This window comes from Leptonychotes weddellii, chromosome 7 (assembly GCF_054177405.1).
Source record: "Leptonychotes weddellii isolate Sample4059 chromosome 7, ASM5417740v2, whole genome shotgun sequence".
NCBI classification, from domain to species: domain Eukaryota; kingdom Metazoa; phylum Chordata; class Mammalia; order Carnivora; family Phocidae; genus Leptonychotes; species Leptonychotes weddellii.
Genome location: NC_138375.1, coordinates 24,955,319 through 24,974,824, shown reverse-complemented (window position 1 = coordinate 24,974,824; position 19,506 = coordinate 24,955,319). Strand labels below are relative to the sequence as shown.

At 41.1% G+C, this 19,506-nt stretch overlaps 1 protein-coding gene across 1 annotated transcript; it reads right to left on the bottom strand.

Moving 5' to 3' along the window:
- Positions 1-1,005: 1,005 nt before the first annotated feature.
- On the bottom strand, positions 1,006-19,072 carry DNAJC21 (DnaJ heat shock protein family (Hsp40) member C21). The gene is made up of 10 exons (XM_081825988.1): positions 17,862-19,072; positions 17,440-17,562; positions 16,513-16,817; positions 15,533-15,684; positions 13,475-13,562; positions 10,672-10,830; positions 10,210-10,252; positions 7,437-7,609; positions 6,253-6,328; positions 1,006-5,748 (listed from the first exon to the last, which is right to left on the bottom strand). The coding sequence occupies exons 2-10, from the start codon at positions 17,527-17,529 to the stop codon at positions 5,584-5,586; spliced, it is 1,251 nt and encodes a 416-aa protein (XP_081682114.1). The 5' UTR covers positions 17,530-17,562; positions 17,862-19,072; the 3' UTR covers positions 1,006-5,583.
- Positions 19,073-19,506: the final 434 nt, after the last annotated feature.

Genomic DNA, 19,506 nt, shown 5'->3' with positions numbered 1-19,506 from the left:
TTAACAAACCTTGTAAAGTCTGCAGCTGAGAGATCTGAACCCATGTGGCTCTAACTTGAATACCTATACCCTCTCCACTCCGATCCTCAGTGGAGGAAAGAGCGATGCCCACCTTTGGAGTTTGAGGTGCCTCAAAAGCCTGCTCGCGTACCTGCCTTTTCTCAAACTGTCGCCGTCTCAGAGGATCTCCTCACTGTTATCCAGGACTTGAGGAGGGCAGGGTCCCTGGGCAGCAGGGCCAGGAGGGACAGACACGGGAGCTACCAGGATTAGGGAGTGGACATGGATCCCAGGCCCACGTCCAGCTGCCAAGGGGCCTGAGGTCAAGGTACCTCCAGAGAGTGGAGGGGAGAGCACTGAAAGACGTGTCTCTCCAGCTGCACAACCCTCTCTCAGGCTGACCGGGATCGCAGAACACACTCAGTTCAGCTCCTTATTAGCTGAGCAGACGGGCCTGCCCACCTTGGGTGAGGGGATTTCTCCTCAAAACTCCTTGCAGTGATTTGCCATCTTCCTCCGCGCCACCTTTTCCAAAACACGATTCGTGTCTGGGGAGAAAGCAGATGCATGAAGTACTGTGTGATCACCCGCCCCTCTGCAGGAGACCCAGTGGGCATCTCCAGCCTCTTCGGCAAGGAAGCTTCCTGAGAAGTGAGATGCTCCACTTAACACAGACTGCTAAAAGCAGAACCACCGGGACCTCGAGAGAGATTTTCAACACGGGCTGTGCCCGCTTGCTTTTTGTTTGGGGAAGGTACAAAGAAAGACCAAAAATAAGCAGATCAAAGCCAGAAACGATTAAGATCTCTCTTCATCCATGCAAGAACTCTGGAATTACATTAAATGCCTAAATATTCGGGTGGTCTTGGGTGTGAGAGTGGGGTGCGGCTCTGTGAGGTCCAGTGCGACCATGTCGCTGGCAGCTGAGAGCGTGCCACCCAGCGGCTCCCAACCGCAGGCCCTCGGTGGCTGTCACAGAGGAACACGGCGTCACTCAAAACAATGTCAAAACAACGCTTTCACTTCGGTTTATGTTTAAGACGTGTTGTGGACAGTTCTGTGGCTTGGCCTGGCCATGCTACCCTCTCATGCACCGTGAAGGGAACAAACAGATATGCTTTTGGGGGAAGGCAACCCGGCAGGCGGGCCAACGTTTTAAACGGGTAATCCCTTTGACTCCACATTCCCCCTTCCAGGAACTTACCCGAAGGGGAAAAACACAATCAGCGTAAAGGCAAGTCTAAAGATAGCCATTAGAGTGTCGCGGTGAACAATTTTAGGACCTAAACGATCAGTTCTATCAACCACATAGAGTCCTTTATCGTACAGTCTTTAACATGATAATATATAATAGGTGACATAGGGCATGTGCCTAAGTGCAAAGGAAGTTATAAAACTGTATCGAGAGGACAAGTTCAGTTTTTACATATCTTTATCCGCCTAGAAATAGTCTTGGGAGTATTCATTAAAATGTTGATACGTGTGGGATTCCAGGTGACGTCCGTCTTCCTTTTAGTATTCTGGGGGATGTTTTGCAAACCGCATTTCCAAATCCTATGGTTAAAACACCGAAGTTTCAAACACACACAAAATCACTTTTTGAAAAACTGTTGCTCCTTTCTGAAAAAATGAAGATTCAACTCCAAAACAGAAATACGACAACTTGTCCCTGGCGGTCTTGCCAGCAAGAGCATGACTCCCAAGACGTTCAAAAAGTACATCCCAGCTGCTCAACTGGCAGGTTAAAACAAGTGTCACTTCGGGAATCAAGAACGACAAAATCAGTGCCAACAGAGGTGTCCTGAAAACAAGGTTGCCGGAAACGCAGAGCTTGAGCGCGAGCCGATGGCTGGGACAGGTGTCTGCAGGTGGGGACCAGCCCGGGCCCCTGCGGTCACCCGGGGCTCCTCCCCACGGCATCTCCCCACGGCTGCAGGTATCCTCCTGGGCATTCTTGACAGTGAATTCTCTTGGAAAGTCTGCTTCATAACATGCTGAGACTAGGGTTACCTTTGAACTCACAAAAGTAGGAGTTCTTATTAAATTTGAATAAAAGTACCTGAAGAGATTATATAAACTATATACCATGTTATCCAAATGCAAAGAGATACCATGACCTTTTCATTTTTAGAAATCGTTAGAAGCTTTCTCTAAGAGTGACATTCAAATGATCTGTAACTCAAAGGATCATTTGAGCCTTTTCTATTTTCAGAAGGCACTTTGTATCTGAAAGGACATTAATGATGTTGGGGCCCTGAGTGGCTTTCATGGCAAAGTAATTATGTGTACAAATGCACTGAGCCTTCTAACATAAATTAAGATCACTGATCTGGGAAAGTTTCCGTTTGTGTCACACCACCATGTTGAAATAGCATATTTTCAGCTTCAGCCTATAAAAATTTTGTTCCAGTTAGGCAAGAATTTTAACATATACAATAGTACTTTTCTTTTTTAATACACTCTAGGATCAATATAATCATGGATTTCTCTCACGTCATCACTTCACTGTTTGGATTATTTCAGAAATCAAAGTAACAGTTGAAGCAAGAAAATTTCTAGCAGAAGAGATGATTGAAAATAAGTGAAAGCCACGTCACTGAATGCCTACTATGTGCAAGCATGGTGCTCACACCTGAAAACTTTAACCTTTACAGTTCTGCAAGGTTGGTCTCACCCCTATTTTACAGATTTTTTTTTGTGAAGATTTTTATTTATTTGAGAGAGAGCAAGTGAGCACGAGGGGGGGGGCGGGGAGAGGGAAAAAGCAGGCTCCCCGCTGAGCAGGGAGCCCAACTCAGACCTCAGTCCCCGGACCCCAGGATCATGACCTGAGCTGAAGGCAGACGCTTAACTGACTGAGCCACCCAAGCACCCTATTTTAGATTAAGGAAGAAGAAAAGGCTTAAAAAGTTTGAATGACCTGCCCAAGTTCGTCTAGTTAATGCTGGTGCTGGAATTTCATCTAAGATCTCTCAGAGTTCAGAGCCCACGCCCCTGGCACTGTTGAAGCCACACCTCTCATTCAGGTAACTGTGCACGTGCTGAATCAGTCAGGGCTTGCGTCACCTGTGACCCAAAGCAGAGAACAACAGAGGCTTCGGGAACGGGCGAGTTTGAGTTGTCTGCGGTGCAGAGGTAGCCGGTCCAGGGCTGCAGGGTCCCTCTGAGGCGGCAAGAACAGAAGCTGCTGTGTTCCTGTTGCTTGGCCCTGGGAGGACTCGTGGTGCCAGGCTGGGCCAGAGTTCCAGCCACTACCTCTTCGCTTAAGCTGGCCAGAGGAAGGACACCCCACATCTTGAAGGACATGTCCCAAAAGTCGCTCAAGCCACTGGCCAGAAACGACACCTCGCTCCCAGGGCAGCTGGGAAGGTAATCGCATTCTAGATCAGAGCTAAGGGAAAAAGGGGACTGAGATGCTGGTAATGGCCTCTGCCACCACGTGCTTACAGAACATGCCAGGGATCAAATTCCCTTGTGTGACGGTGTATCTTGCTGGCAAGAAGGGAAACATTAACTCGTATTTCTCTGGATGTTTGAATATTTCATGCAAACCAGTAACAAACCCTCACTACCCACCATCCAGAATGAACAAATGCTAACATTTTCCTTCGGATCTTAGAAACAAGTGGACTCTGATGAGGCCGCTCTGTTGGCACAGCCCACTTCCGTTCCTCTCCCGCCCTTTCCGGGGGGAGAGGGGGCAATTACTTTTCTGAACAATGTTTCCCAGTGAGGTTGCTGTGCTTTCTCTTCATAAATAACAACAGTGTTTTTTAAAACTTATAAATGACATTCATTTCATCTTCTGACAGCCTATTTTCCTTCAATACATTCTCTGCCTTTCAAGATGACTTCATAATTTTACTGTACAATAATATGCGATCAGTATGCCCTCTTGTTCATCAGTATTCCTAGTCTTATTACAGCCAATTCACCTAGTTCTAATCAGAGGAGGGTGGCAAGTTTTCAGACTAAGCCTGGGAGAAGAGCCCAAAGACCTGGCTGCTATTTCCCCTGAAGGGACAAGAAAGGGACAGGTGGGGGGGGGGGGTATGACAATTAGGAGGAATTAGAGATAGAGGTTAGAGAGAAACAGAAAAGAAGAAGATAAAGAAAATCTACTTATGGGGCACCTGGATGGCTCAGTCGGTTAAGTGTCTACCTTCGGCTCAGGTCATGATCTCCATGTCCTGGGATCGAGCCCCACATCGGGCTCCCTGCTCAGCGGGGAGTCTGCTTCTCCCTCTGCCCCTCCCCCCACTTGTATTCTGTATCTCAAATAGAATCTTTAAAAAAATCTACTTATATCTCTAAACGAAGAAAAAATTAAAATACAGTGCATATTTTCAAGTCCATCACACGGAATGATCCACATGCTCAACACTATCCATGAGGCTTTCAGAAAAGTCTTTGCCATCAGAGACTCAAGTTTTAGAGCTCATACATAACTGAAGATTCCTTCACTTGAAGATTCAAGGATATAAGGAGAGAGCCTCACTGAACACAGAGTATATATGTTAAGCCGTTGAGTTCAAAGTTACTCTCAAGACCAATTGTAAAAATTGCCTATATAATCCATCCTCATCCTAAAAATGGACTCATCACTGATCCATATACTTGACGACACGCACTTTCGACCATTCTCCGTTTTTCGAGTTAATATTCATCTCTGCTACAGAATGGATGGCATAAATATCAGCCCTATGAAAAAACTTTTATTAAAAAAGTTGTTTTCCATAAATGATGAAAAAAAAATTAAGAACTTCTGAAAATAGTGAAGAAAAAAATCCCAAGGCAGAATATGCTTTGTTAAATCTGAGCCACCCGCCTCCTGGATCCATCACGCTTTATGGCCAGCACCGTGCCAAAGGAGGAAGTGCCATATACATTGATTTGCTTCCACCTCCACAATTTAAATCAGAGCAAAACAACAAAAGATATATCTTATTGAGAATTACCTATAAAATCTCAAATTAAATCACCATGGTTATACCCTGAGATGCTAGTCTTGAAACATAACCATATATGTTCAATTAGTTTCTACCTACCACTGTCCTTGAGGGAAAAAATACAGTAATCAACAATAGGTTAAATCGAAATAATTTAAAAATCAGAACTGGAGTCATGGAATCAGGTGAGAAAAAAAATCTATGATGATTTTAAAACAAACTGTCTTTGACAGATCATGAAACAGAATACAAAAGCACTGAATCATATAAAAATACTACATGAAATCCACAAAATAAAACAGAAAGGAGCATTTGTATGTGTTAAAATAATTTAATTCTCCCTGTACATTTCTGTCCATGTGAGCCAAGAGAAATCAAGAATGTATACTTTACAATATGTACCTGTTTTGAGACATTCAAGTCAATTCAGATGGCAAAGTAGAATTCAATCACTAATGAAATGTTTAGAAAATATATATTAAACAAAAAAAAATGTTTTTACAAGATAAAAAATAATCTTCCACAATGCAATAAATTGCAGATCACCGAAATTTTAACTCTTTAGATGACTTCAGTTCAGTTTTTGGTTTCAAAATCTAGAGACAATCAAAAAGAAAAAGCGTTGGCAGAATTTCTATCTGTTTTTACGTTTCTCTTTCTTACTTCGACTACTTGTTACACTGTTTAAAGAACATGATGAAGGTGCTCTTGCATGACCTGTGGCCTTCAGATGGTCAAAAAGTTTATTCCGGGATGGAAATTCACTATGGCAGGTTGCACAGCTGATAAGAACATCACTCTGAAGAGGGAAAAAAAATCATAAATAAGAGCAAGTGTTATTAACTGAGAGCAGTGATTTAGGTTTTCATGTTGAGATCAACAATCAAATAATTCAAAACAAAGACCTTTTAACAAAATGACGGCCATTAAGACAGGCTCAAAAGAGGCAGCTGTTCATAGAAGTCCCATCAACCGACTCCATCAACTTTAAGAGGCCTGAGACATTCAACAGTCTGCACCGTGTGGACTAGACTGAGGCCTTAGATTTCAAGGTAACAGAAAACTGAGCAGTAACTGTTCTGTTAGCCTGCTACTCCCAACGTGCCTTTTACTTTTACAGAACAACGGTAACAGGAGCACAGATACAAATTCGACATTCGTCAAGAAACACCGTTGGTGGAGCCCCACCTGCACAGCGGGTGAAGAAGGGCTCACCAAAACATCTTCAGAATCCAATTGAGAATTCAGATTATAGTGCTGACACAAGGTCCACTGAAAATATGTCAATATGACTTTGACCTACCACTGTCTGTGGTTCAGCAGGTACTTGAACAGATTTCTTCGTATCTTTGGCTTTCTTTCCTTTGGGTTTAGGAGCACTGGAAAATCAATCATAGAATTCTTACAATCCAATAATAATGTACATATAATAATGTATCCCTTTCAACTGTTATTTTGCTCCCAAGAAGGCTCAAAAGAGTGACATGCACTTTAAAGGCTACTGCATTAATTTTAATGGCCAACCTAATTAGTTTTCACATCTTAAATGAAGAGCTTTCAAGAGCAACTTTAAATCACAGTAGATGTCAAATTTGACACCAAAACTAAGGAATTTACTTAAACAGCTGAAACACAAGCTACGACACGTTACAGGACTGTGCGGTTCCCTGCCCTCCTTCTCCCAGAGCTCCAGGCCCAGCTCCAGGCCTCCACCACCGTGTTTGCCCCATTGACGCCAACTCCTAAACACCCACGTGCACTGCGCCGCCCCGTCGCTGCTGCTCCAATGGTCATAAGCGCTGGCAACTCAGGCTCCCACTTTACTCTGTCATTTGAACTCTTTCTCACAGTCCTAGACAGGGACCTGACGCTACTTACTGTTCAGACCTTTCCTCAAGAAGTAAGCTCTGGAGGAACAGAGGAGGCCGGAGACAAGAAAGTAAGACAAGGCGGGAAGGAGAGGACCAGGAATGCTCTCTCCCCTGAGAGAGACCTTCCTCTGGCCAGCCACTGTGACCCTGTGAGGCAAGAACATTCCGGGGCCCCTGCCAGCAGGAAGGCCCCAGGCTGTGGGTACAGATCCTGGTGACCTGCACTGTGGGGCCCAACACAGGACGGCAGCCATGAGCATGGACACACGGTTCTGGATGCTCCAGACAAGTGGGGCGCAGCCTCATCAGGAGACTTGTTCTCATGTGAGTGTCAAGGATTACTGATCTAGGATGAAATAAGGACCTCAGCAGGATAGAAACTAGATCAAAGTGCCTTTCTGATTCGGGCCATGTTGCTGAAATGTCTGTGACCACATTCCCCTAGCATCCTCTTCCCAACACACTTCGTCTGTATACAGTGGGATGTCTGTCTGGATAAATGTATAAGTCACTGATACACCTGATCTGCTTCAATCGTGGGAAAGGTGTTATTTGAGATATGAAAAAATATTTTCCCTACCAACATTGATTAGAAAACACCATCAACTTGACTTACTTCTTAGCTTCACTTTTTGGATCATCACAGAGTTCGACAGTCTCAGTGACACGGATACTTTCTTGGGGACTCCCATCCAATTCTTTGGCACGGTCTTGATTTAAGTTGGTATCTTCTGATTCAACCTTTACTTCTTCTCCAGTTCCATTTTCGTTGAAATTATCATCATAATTCTAGGTAATAAAACATGTATGTATTACAAAATAAATAACAGTAATAATCCCAGCTTATGATACCAAATAATTATACTAAACAATTACAATGTCCTGTACGCTCTGGAGGAGTAGATCTTCAGGAAGTAAAAAGAAAAAGCAGGTAATAATTTAAAAACATGAATGCTCATTACAGAAATATTAGGAAAAAACTGGAAACAATCCATATGTTCAATAAGTGAATGGTTGAATTATGGAGGAATTATGAAGTTCTTAAAAATCATGTTTGCAAAGACACTGATTCAATTTTGTGGAAGAGTACTTACAACATATTACCTAAAATATAAAAGAAAATTATACATAATGTCTGATTACAATTTAATTCCAAGTAGTATCTATTGGCAGAATTAGGAGTGATATTTATAGTTCTCTATATTTCCCAAATGATCTGCAATGAGCACCTATTACTTTCGCAGTTAGAAAAAAAAAAAAAAACCAGCAAATAAGCATTACAGAAAAGACAAAGCTTGGCATTCAAAACACCGTGAAGAGTGTTTGTTGTTGTTGGTTTGGGTTGGGGCAACATCTTGCCACATTTGCTTTCCCTTCCCTTCCTCCCTCCTCTCAGCACACACACACCCCACCCCCATACCCAGAATGATGAAAGTTACAGATGGATATCATGACACTTCCCATGTGTCTCCTAAGAACAAAAACATACTCCTACATCCCCACAATACTCTCTTCATACTCAAGAATTTAATGCTGATGTGATCTGCTCCATAATCCATATTCACAACCCAGTAACATCCTTTCCTTGTGAGCGACAATCAAGGACCATATGCTGCGTGTAGTGGTTATGCCACTTGAATTTCCTTTGTTCCAGAACCACAGCCCTACTTTTTGTCTTTCATGATATTGACAATCTGCTGGCTATTCTGTTCCACAGTCTGGCTTTGTCTGATTGTCTCCTTAGGATTAGATTCAGGTTACACATTTCTAGCAAAAATATTAGCACCAAAATATCTATTAAATTCAAGATTTATTTTTTTGCAGGTAATTTTGTCTTTGGAATGTGTCCCATGGAGGGTGTTCAGAGTACTGTGCTCAAAGATGACTTAAATTCCTCCTTTCTGTCAGCCAGGGTCCTCTGTTTACATTCAATTTCAGTTTTCTGGGTTTTCTTTTACCATCCTGTTGGGTTATGCAAATTTTTTTTCTGACCATACAGAAAACTCTCCCAGTCTGAAGTTTCCTGATTCTCCGTATTTGCTGCTCTTCAATCTACTAGTTCACGTCTCCACGCTACCTTCCCTTCAAAAAGAACTGAGAAAACATTGGGAAAAGTGCTACATACAACTAGGTCTGAACTGGGACTTTCTTCCTGATAGAATCAGAAATCATCAACAAAAGGTATTACTATAAAGAAACACAGCTTTGGAAGGGAAAAAAATGGGGTAGTAAACGAAGCATTTTCATTGGTAAGGAAACACAAATACATGTGTTTATTACTGCAATCTATAGGACCTACCCTTCCTGACTCGAGACAAGATAGGCTTGGGTTAGGTATAAATCTCTCTTATCTTGTGTTTATTCTAGTGGTTCTGGAGAGAGGAAATGTTCTAAGCTAATGACTATAGAGTCTCTGGGTAGAAGACGGTATGAGTCATTTTAAAAAGGAACACAGAACTTGCTATGTGGTTTTATAATTGAAACAAAAGTTCCAAGTCACAAATTTTAACAGTGATAAGTTCATGTATCATGTATCATTTTTGGAATATGAGACAGATAAAAACTACTTTCAAATATATAACCATTTAAATAGATAGCCAAATCTAAAGTTTTACAAAAAATTATTGTTAACTAAATTTTCTTAAAAATATTTTCAGTTTTCAAAAAGAACTATAACATTTAATACTTAATATAAGCTAATATAATGAGATTATATTAAAGTAGCACAGAAATCAATTCCATTCCCTTAAGAACCACCAAATATCCTTAGTAAAATGGACAAGCTCGTTGGGTGTTTATACGTCTACAGGATTGTTACACATATATAACATAATAACTTTTTATTTAAAAATATTCTTGAGATTGGATTTAGACGCCAGGTGTGAAATTTTAGCTACTTACATTTCTGAGTAATACTAAGAAACATTTTTTCAAGAATCATAATCATTACACATTTCTAACCAAACGTTTCTTTTGCAAAATTTCATTTGTTGTTGGCAAAAGAAACCTAGATATACAATAATCAACCCTCAGATTTTCACATATTTCTGATTTTAACTGTTATCTTGATTTAAAGACCCAGTCATCACGTGTGTCCAGATATTTTTTTAATATGGTCACTCAGCTAATTAGTATCTGGGAATTAATTTCATTTGCAAAATTTTAAGACACATCGACGACAGTAATTAAGTAAATTAGCTACATACATATTAATGGCGGTAAAATGATGAAAAAAGAAAATTGTTTTCAACTCCCTTCAATCTGTTTTATAATCAACATAAAATTATAGAGTGAAAAATCCCTTTCCTTAATACAAACTATACTGAGTAAACAAAAGCAGTCCAACTTTATGTTTGATATTTAATGTTAATAAAACTTTTTCAACATACCTGTGCTGGTTTCTGTTTCTTTTTCTTCTGCTTTTTGGAAAGCCTAAGAATAAATATAAATCAAAATGTCAAATATTTAACTCTGTGACTACTTACTAAGTGAAGAAAAAAAGTACTAAAACACTACTGATACAGAGAGAAGTGAAATTTTAAAAGTATTTAATATCATAAGATATTAAAAAGAAAATATTCACATTATCATTAGAAAATTAGAACGGTGGTTCCATTGATGGTAATTAGCATATCAATTACCTAGGTACAAAAGTGCTTTTAATAGTCATAATATATTCTGTAAAAATTCTATTTGACATCATGCTTTACCCGTTTCAATACTGTAAGTTCCCTTATGCAGAAAAAAATGTGGAAAAATATTAGCATAACAGAATAATTTCTTAGATAAAATAGCATTTAAATGCAATCTCATCTCTAATGTGGTATGTCTAGAAGCATTTTTAGAAGTACTTTTGTTTTGGTGCATCTTCTATTTCTTCCTCAGAATTGGCATTCAATGAATTTTCATCAGTTGGAGGTCCTGAAAAATTTTCTTCCTCCTCCTCCAACTGTTGTTTTAACAAGGCAACCATTTCCCGATGCTTCTTTGATTTTTCATGATTCCTCATGCTGAAAGAACAATCTGACATTAGTAACCACAACAGGATTTGTATGTGCCCAAATATGTGGCTGAATAAATGCAACCACGTTAAAATTCATTTTTCCCCAGTACCGGAAGCAAAATGTTGGGGATCCTACAAAGAGAAGCAGAAGAACCCTGTCAGACCTCTCAGGCAGGAGGACACGGCCAGCCCACAGTGGTGCTCTTCTTCCCTGTAACCCAGCATTCTCCTTTCCCTCTGTCCTTTCATCTACATATTTTCTAACAATTTTTTTTTGGTCAAAATCTTTATTATTTTTATTTTCCAATTCTTAAAATTCAAGACTTCTCCACTGTTTCCTCTTAATCACTGAGTATCAGCCAAGCGTGTGCACGTTCCAGGTTGCACTGTGGGCTTTGGAAGATGCTGAGAAATTACAAGACAACATTCCAACTTGAAGAGAAGACTGCTTGGGTTACGATGTGAGGGCCTCAGGTACCAGAGTAGTTTACCCCCTTTTGCTTTTTTCAATAACTGTCTTTCGCCTTCTCAAGAGGGCTCTCTCTTCTCACTCCCACCTTCCTAAATGTGAGTTCAGACACATCTACACCCGTCTGCCTAAAACTTTCTGAGCCATGTCTCTTTCAGTGCATCTGTGGGCCATGAAGTAACACTCCACAAAATAGGGTTGACAACACTTAAGTACCAGAGTTATTAGATGAACAAGAAAGTAGGAAACTTATGTCCATACTATCCACTTTATCTCATCTGTTCAGACTTGGGTTTTCTAGTCTCAGTTGCTACTCTTCCTTTCCACTAAAATTCTCCTTCATACCATGGTTTCTTAGAAAAATTGGAACATCTTGTGCCAGAAAGTAAGTGCTCAAAAAAATGACTGGGACATGTCAAAAGGACACAGGAGCCACCTTGGAGGAACTCTCACTAATCGTATCTGGAAAAGTTTGAGCATGAAAAGTACAGGAATAAATTCGAAAACACTGAAAAACTTCACAAATTCATACTCATAATAGATAGCTAGATGGAGGAAAGGTAGGGCTCTTATTGAGAGCAGAAGGCCTACTGAGGACTAATAACGGAGAAGGAGCAGTGGTACTAGAAAAGCCCCCTTTTGGAACCATTATGGTGCCAAGTGCCATAAGCTGAAATCATCAATGAATGCCAAATCTAGGACATTCTGAGGAGCAAGATACTTGCCTAACTTTAAAGTGTCTCCCCACAGATTAAATAGGCTATAAGGTAAAATCTGTCGCAAGGGGAAAAGAATGCTAACTCTACAGTGAAAAAATCAGACAGCGTCCTGGCTGGCTGATCAAAACTATCACCACCAAAGAAGGGCAGACAGATGCAGACATTGTATGCTTCTAGAAATGAAGACCCGAGAGCAGCACGACATGTTGACGCAATATTCCAGCTGGAGACACAGAATCTAATCATGAGGAGACGGACACTCAAGACAATAAATACTCCAGTAAAAAAAAAAAGGTTTTAAAGGGCCCGTATTCTGGAGTTAACAATGGCACAGACAAGGGAACTGATCCAGATTAAATAAGACTAAATAAATGAACGCAATCCATGAACCTAGACCAGATCCCAATTGGAGTGGAAGAGACTCCGTACAGGACGTGAACAGAGGATGTGCTGACAGAAGGGGGATTCAGGCGGTAAAGGAGATGAAAGGAACATATCAGTGTTAACAAATTTCCTGAAGCTGACAGTGGTCCTGTGATCATCTACCAGAACAGCCTTATTCTTAAGGAATACATACTGAAGTATTTAGAGGTAGACAAGCATCATGCACGTAACCTACTCTCAAATTTTTCAGGGAAAAATGGTGTGTGGAGCAGGGGAGGTGGGGGGAGAGAGAGAGAAGGGGTGCACCAAATGGGGCAAAATGTCAGGTGAATCGGGCGCTCTGTATTCTGTCCTTGCAACTTCTAAGTCTGGCATTGTTTCCAAATAAAAAAATAATTTCTTAGATCTCCTTCACTGTTGCTTTTGTTTTCCCGTTTCTGACTCTTCTGCCCTTGCCACGTCTCTTACCACTCTACAGTTTTTTCCCCTCGGAGTTCCACACCAACACCTTTTACGACTCCCACACCCCCACTGGCATCCTTCGGTCTCCTTTCTCCTTCCCTGAGTGTGTTTTCTTTCTTTGTCCCTTGCTGACTCTACTTTTGCTTTCTGCCCTATTCCTTCTCCTCTCTTTATAATAGTATCCCTTTAAATACTTCTCTCTTCTTCCTCGTTTCCAAAAGGCGAAGTCCCTCCGCTTCAGCAAGTAAAATTTAGGCAGGACACGTTTAAAGTTCCAGGTTGGCAGCACACGGGAGTGTGATGGCTGGAAGGGGGTCTGCCACCAACAACAGAGACTAGCTTTGGTCCAGCCTCCTCGTCTGTGACCGTGCCTTCTTTGTCGCAACAAGCAGCAACATGGAGGTGCATCCAGGTTTTAAAAAGCAGCATGAATGAGAATCAGCACAACGTGCTTATTCACCACCAGTACAAATCCTTCCTCCTCTGCTGGCCAGAAATCCCCCAAGAGAACATGGAGGAGGGCTGGTGACCCACTGCTACGAGCACTTTCTTTTTAGGGCTTTCAGTGTTCTAGTTCACCTTGGAAGAAGAGGGGAGTCCAAAGATCTTAAACTTACGCCTTTTCCGTCTTGAAAGATTTGTCACACGCTGGGCAGTAAAGGTCATCGTACAGCTCAGCATCCTCAGCCTCATCACTGTCTTTACCTGAGAGAAGGAAGCCGACAGTAAGAATCCTGTTTGAATAGAACACAAATCTAAAACATGTTAACAAATTACATGTCTTTAGTAACAATCTAATATCGCACACAAGTTAGAAATTGTATTTCCTTACAAAAAACAAATAACGTTACCAGGATTTGAGCTTTTTAAAAGCAGTCCTGAATTATAAGGGGAGGCTTCCAAATCAACCACATTATCTTTCCAGTTCTTCTCTTAAGTCTACTGAGAAGACTCTAAGCCTTCTCAAAGTTCTCAGTGTGAGGTAAGTTCAGAAAATCAAATGCCACTTTCATAGTTCTACCACAAAGCAGTTCTTTCAACAAAGGTTTTTCAGTTTCCCCCTTGAGCAAGATTCGATGCAAACACATTTGTAACTGTAATCTACTCTTAAATGCTTTAGTTTATAACACTCCATCACTATTTGACAGCTGGTCATTAAAGAGCATATTATATGTAAACTTTAACATGTCTTTATACCCTTGTTTTTTTTATAAGCTTGGGGCTTTATTACAATGAAATAATTACTATCAATAAAGTCCACAAAATCTAAGCAACTCAAAGCCTGAACTAAAAGTCTTTGCAAAATCCCATCTATCTTTATAAGAAATAAACAAGTAAACTGACTGCTACTGAGATCAATAAATGGGATCATACAATGAGATCAATAAAGATCCCAAGGTATCTCTTCTATAGTCTACATTTTGGTTCTTTATAAGTAAGTGATATTAACAGGACTTTGAAAGACATTCTCATTGAAATCATAAATGATCAAAACTCATTCTACCTAGTATTAATGTTTAATAAATGGTGTTATTGTGCAATTACCTGTACCCTTTCATTATATAAACGAGTAATCAAATAGTTAATAAAGAATGTTGGATTTGAAGTCAAAATCTCGATCTAAAAATGAACATATGGCAGGCCTATATGCCAAAGCTTCTCAGAATTTTATCTTCCTCTTCAGTAAAAGGGAAATCATTCTATGAGCAAAACATACATATAAGGGGTATTGTGTAAAAGCTCTTGCATGTGAAAGCACTTCATAAATTTTACATAAAACTCTAATTATGCCACCTCACGTTTATAGAATGCATTATAATTTTCAAAAGACTTGCTCAAAAACTACTTCTAAGTCATTAAAAGAAAATTTCATAATCATTTTGAGTAAATAAAAGTCCATCATTTTGTCATTTGGCTACTAGTCTAAAACAACATATTTATAGATAAGGTGAAACCGTGCTAGATCCTTCCACATTATTCCTCATGGAATAGCTAGAGACAACTCAAAAGGTCAGGTTATTCTCCACAATGCCTACTCCTCTCCTGTTCAGGTAGTCACATGCTCTCACGAGAGAGGCACCAAAAGGACAGTTTTCAGCACACCAGGAGGAGCCCCTCAACAAAGTCAGAAATGAGAGGAAGAATTTATATACACTACGTAGACTCCTGTACAATTTTTTCTGGAAAGAGCTGCTATTAAAACTTGACCTACTGAGCTTCATTGCAGGTTTTTAAGTAACCAACAGTCACACCTGTCAATATGCCTATTTGCCAAATTTATTTATGCAGCCAGAAGCATAAACGGTTTAAAGCATGGTCAGGAAAGAGTTTATTAATCAGATAAACTCTTGTTTATCTGTAGTAGTCTCGGGATTAGACAACGTCAGTGGTCTACCTTTGCTTGGCCTATACAATATTGTTTTTCATTTTAATTGTCTGCCACGTTTAAGAACTGGAAGAGGTCCCCTAAAAATCCAGATTTCCAGCTCTGCTTAGAAAGCAAATGGACACGAACACCCCGGCAACACGGGTCCCAGCAGCAGTGGAGTGGACTCTGGCGTTCCCAGGACGCAGCCAGGCCCCCGCTTCCGACTGCCCCCTGTGAGCACCCTGGGTGCACAATGCCTGCGCACAGAAACATTCACTTTCTCGAGTTTCCTAAGGAATGAAGTTACCATCGTGCCCATCTTTGAGCTCAGATTCCTCTGTGTCATCTTCATCTGATCCATCTCCAAACTCCTTCTCATAGCGCGCCTCCATCTCCTTGAGCTCCTTCTCCAGGTCGGCCACGGTCATCCAGCTCTGTTCCTTGTACTGCTCGGCCAGTCTAGACACACAGCACAGCCCCACTTACGCTGAGAATCAGGTCTCCACGCTGGTTCTACTTACCCCATAGGCTTCCAACCCATGCCCTATAGAGCTTCTTCCTCCACTCTCAGTGTTGAGTTCAAGTGGGGGCAGTTGCTTATCTGTTATGTGGTTGATTTTAACTACTCTATTAGATAATGGGTTTTGAAACCTGTAACTCTTAGCAAGTTATTAAAAGTCTTGAGGTGTTTTTAAATCCTAAGTGGCGAGTAAAGTGCTAATTTTCCAAAAATGAAGGGTGGGGGGGGTAGAATTTATAAGAGGTGAATAATCTTTAAAAGAATGCTACAATGCTCTGGACACAATGCTTTTACACTAACTGCAAGTAACAGAGCATTAAAGGCACGAAAACGAACTAAAGATCTGGAGTGTGCCATCAAAGAGGCAGGACTGCGAGGTGGGGCAGAATGGGGGCATGCGCCGGCATCTTGGGTCCGAGGCCTGCCTCTGTGACTTCCCACCTATGGGATCTCGGACCCGTCTGCCTCGCCTCCTCAAAAGGACAAGGAGAAAAGCCAGAACTTACTCTGCAGAACTGCTAGGACAAAAGTACATAGAACAGGGCCTGGTCCAGAAGAAGAGATCAATGGACAGTCATTACTATTACATCTCACAAGAGTCTGGAAAGGATCTCAAGTATAAAGGACCTCTGAAGGCAAACATGCAATGCAAGGGTGGCTGATGGCAGCCAGGATGTGGATGTGGCCCTCCCACCCCCGTGAAAGCGCCCCATCAGGCCTGGCCCCACATCTCTATGGGGCAAGGGGCATCCCAGTGCATCCCGTACCTGGCCTGCTTCAGCTTCTGCTGCCGCCTCATCTCCTCCGCCTTCCTGGCTTTCTCGGCGTTCTGTTCCTCCACGAGCTTCCGATGCGCCTGCACTCTTCTGTCTCTCTTACGGATGAATGCGACCAGCTGGCGCACAAGCTCGTTCTTCTCCTTCCTTGCTTTGTCGCGAATCTTTTTGTTTTCTTTTTCCATGGCTCGTTTCTCCCAGCGGTTTGAAGCTTGTCGTGTATCATATTCTTCCTTCCAAGCAAAGTTCTTCTGAGTGCAGAAACTTTGCCAATAGGCATAGAAAGGATGGACTACCTAGAGACAAAAAAAACAAGTAAAATGCTGAGGTGTAAGATTTTTTTCCTCAGCAAGGCAGCAAATATCAGTGATGCAAAACATCTTCTCTTTTTTCATATACATAACATCACTACTAGTCAATGGAGAAGACAGTCCTCTTAGGGCTTTACAGAATAAATCACTCTCCAGAACAAACTGAATGAGGTGATGAATGGGATGGGACCCCGCTTAAAAAAACAGGAAAAAGTAAAGAAGGATGCTCTGAGGGCGCTGAAAGTCCCTCCAGGAAGGGAGAGAGAGGAAGAGACTTAGTCACAGTATAGGACCAAGACCGAGGATCCATGCTTAACTAAAGAAATGGGGACGGGGTGCCTGGGTGGCTCAGTTGGTTAAGCGATTGCCTTTGGCACAGGTCATGATCCCAGGGTCCTGGGATCGAGCCCCACATCGGGCTCCTTGCTCAGTCTGGAGCCTGCTTCTCCCTCTCCCTCTGTCCCCCCTGCTCATGCTCTCTCCTTCACTCTCTATCTCAAATAAATAAATAAAATCTTAAAAAAAAAAAAAAGAAGAAGAAGAAGAAGTGGGGAGAAAACACACTGGTAAATGCTAATTATAAAATGGCAAAGCAATTTTCTTTTACCGTATCATAGTCACTCTGGGAGTCTCCAAAAGTGGGGAAATCTTCCATCTCCTCTTCTAACACAGATTCTAGTTCTTCCTTCGCAATCATTTCAAAAACGTTACGATAAACTGTATAAAAGCCCTAAAAAACAGTAGCAGGAGCACAAATTCTTAATACTTTTATAGTCTAATCACCGATTATGATTTTAAAATGTAACATGAAAAACTTTAACGTTAAAGAATTAAGGGCTCAAGCTCTGTCACTGCAAGAGCATTTAGGTTTCAACTGGAGGTTTTCATATGCTGACAGTTTAAATATGAAGGCAATATTTTTTCACTTTTCAAAATGAACACGGTTTCACCTATTATAAAATAATTTTGAGAATTTTCTTTGTTTGAAAGTCTCGTGCTTAGTCAGAAATTAAGAGTGAGTTCATTTACCTTTTCATCATCTCCATAACCAGAGTAACAGGTCACAGTGAAATAGTGAAGCAAATCTAAGCTGTCATCTTGATATTCCCCATCAAGCCCACCTTTAAGTAGAGCCTCTCTATGATTATCATACCTAAACAAACAAGACAATTAGTATCCCCTCAGTGACCACTGAATAAATAAGATTTCAGAAGGACGCTTTACTCTGAAACAGCCAAATTATTATACATTTTAATGTGTCCAATCCATACTAAAAAAAAATTTTTTAAATATCAACATGAAATCCTTCAGAGAACTGATTAAAACTATGACTCGCAACTTCCAATACGATGGAGGCATTGTACAGTACTCACCCATATGAACAATGCAATTTAACAAGCCAGGGAATTTCCATGACTCCCCCAGAAAGTTAACTGCATTTCTACAGGTAAGAAATATTACTAAATAGGTCAGCACTGGACATAATCTGCTCCACAGACTGATTATATATTTGTGATCAGATTTACCAACATAGACCAGAGCAAGACTCTTCCTAGGTTTATGTAAACAATCTGTGAGTTTCACATACACACAATTACTCCTTATAATAACTCTATAACGTTAGTTCTTACCCCCAAAGATATAACAGGAAACTGAAGCTCAGCGATACTAAACAATTTGTCCATAATCACAAACCCAATAAGCAGCAAAGCTAGAATTCCAACCCGGGTCTCCTGCACTAGAAGGACAGTGCTCCTAGTAACTGTGCAGTCTGGCCTGCAGGTCACAGGAGAGTTAACAGCAGGGGCTTCAGACAAAAAGACAAGAGAGTCCTTAGCACAGGAAGGCCTCCTGAGATCTGGAGAAGCAGAGAGAGCCAAGGAAGTCAGGAAAGAATTTCAAATTTCCTAAAGGAAAGCAAAAGCATTTCTAAGGCCACATCTCCAAATTTCTCAGGAGGAGAAAAATGTAGGATTCTCTGATTTTTCACCTAAAAGACAACTGTTAAAGGATTTTTTTTTTACAGCCTTTCTCGCTCTCGAGCCAGCTGTGTTGTACACTGTTTAACACACACAAGACTCGCGCAGCAACACTGAACACCCACTTGCTCTTTATAACAGCAGGCTCTTGCACAGTTATGTCCGGGCTTAAAATCTATTCCTTTGTAGGAAAAAGTTCATCAAGAATCTGAAAACTTAAATCTAAACATAGAAATTTTTGTCTGGGGGCGCCTGGGTGGCTCAGTGTGTTAAGCGTCTGCCTTCAGCTCAGGTCATGATCCCAGGGTCCTGGGATCGAGTCCCGCATCGGGCTCCCTGCTCAGCGGGGAGTCTGCCTCTCCCTCTGCCCCTCCCCCCCATGCTCACTCTCTCTTTCTAAAATAAATAAAATCTTTAAAAAAAAAAAAAAAAGAAATTTTTGTCTGAAAATGGTATTAAATTGTCAGGTCATCAAAAGTAAAAGTATCTGTCATAGATACAGAAGCTTAACTCCATTTCTTCATATAAAGTAGTTCTTTATACGCAATTCTTGCTCTGAAGCACTGTTTTTAAGGACAAGTCAACATTCTTGTCTAACGCCAGTAAACTTGTCATACACCAGAGATCCCATTTAATGAGAAGTTACTTCACAAGTATCGAAGTTAAATCTATCCAATATTGCCAAGCTTTGTTTC

Coding starts and splice junctions, on each gene's coding strand:
- DNAJC21 (XM_081825988.1), bottom strand. CDS start 17,529: ATGATTGCGAAGGAAGAACTAGAATCTGTGTTAGAAGAGGAGATGGAA. Junction 15,685..16,512: donor CAGAAGCTGAAGCAGGCCAG/GTACGGGATGCA, acceptor CTGTGTGTCTAG/ACTGGCCGAGCAGTACAAGG. Junction 10,831..13,474: donor TCTTTCAAGACGGAAAAGGC/GTAAGTTTAAGA, acceptor TTGTTCTTTCAG/CATGAGGAATCATGAAAAAT.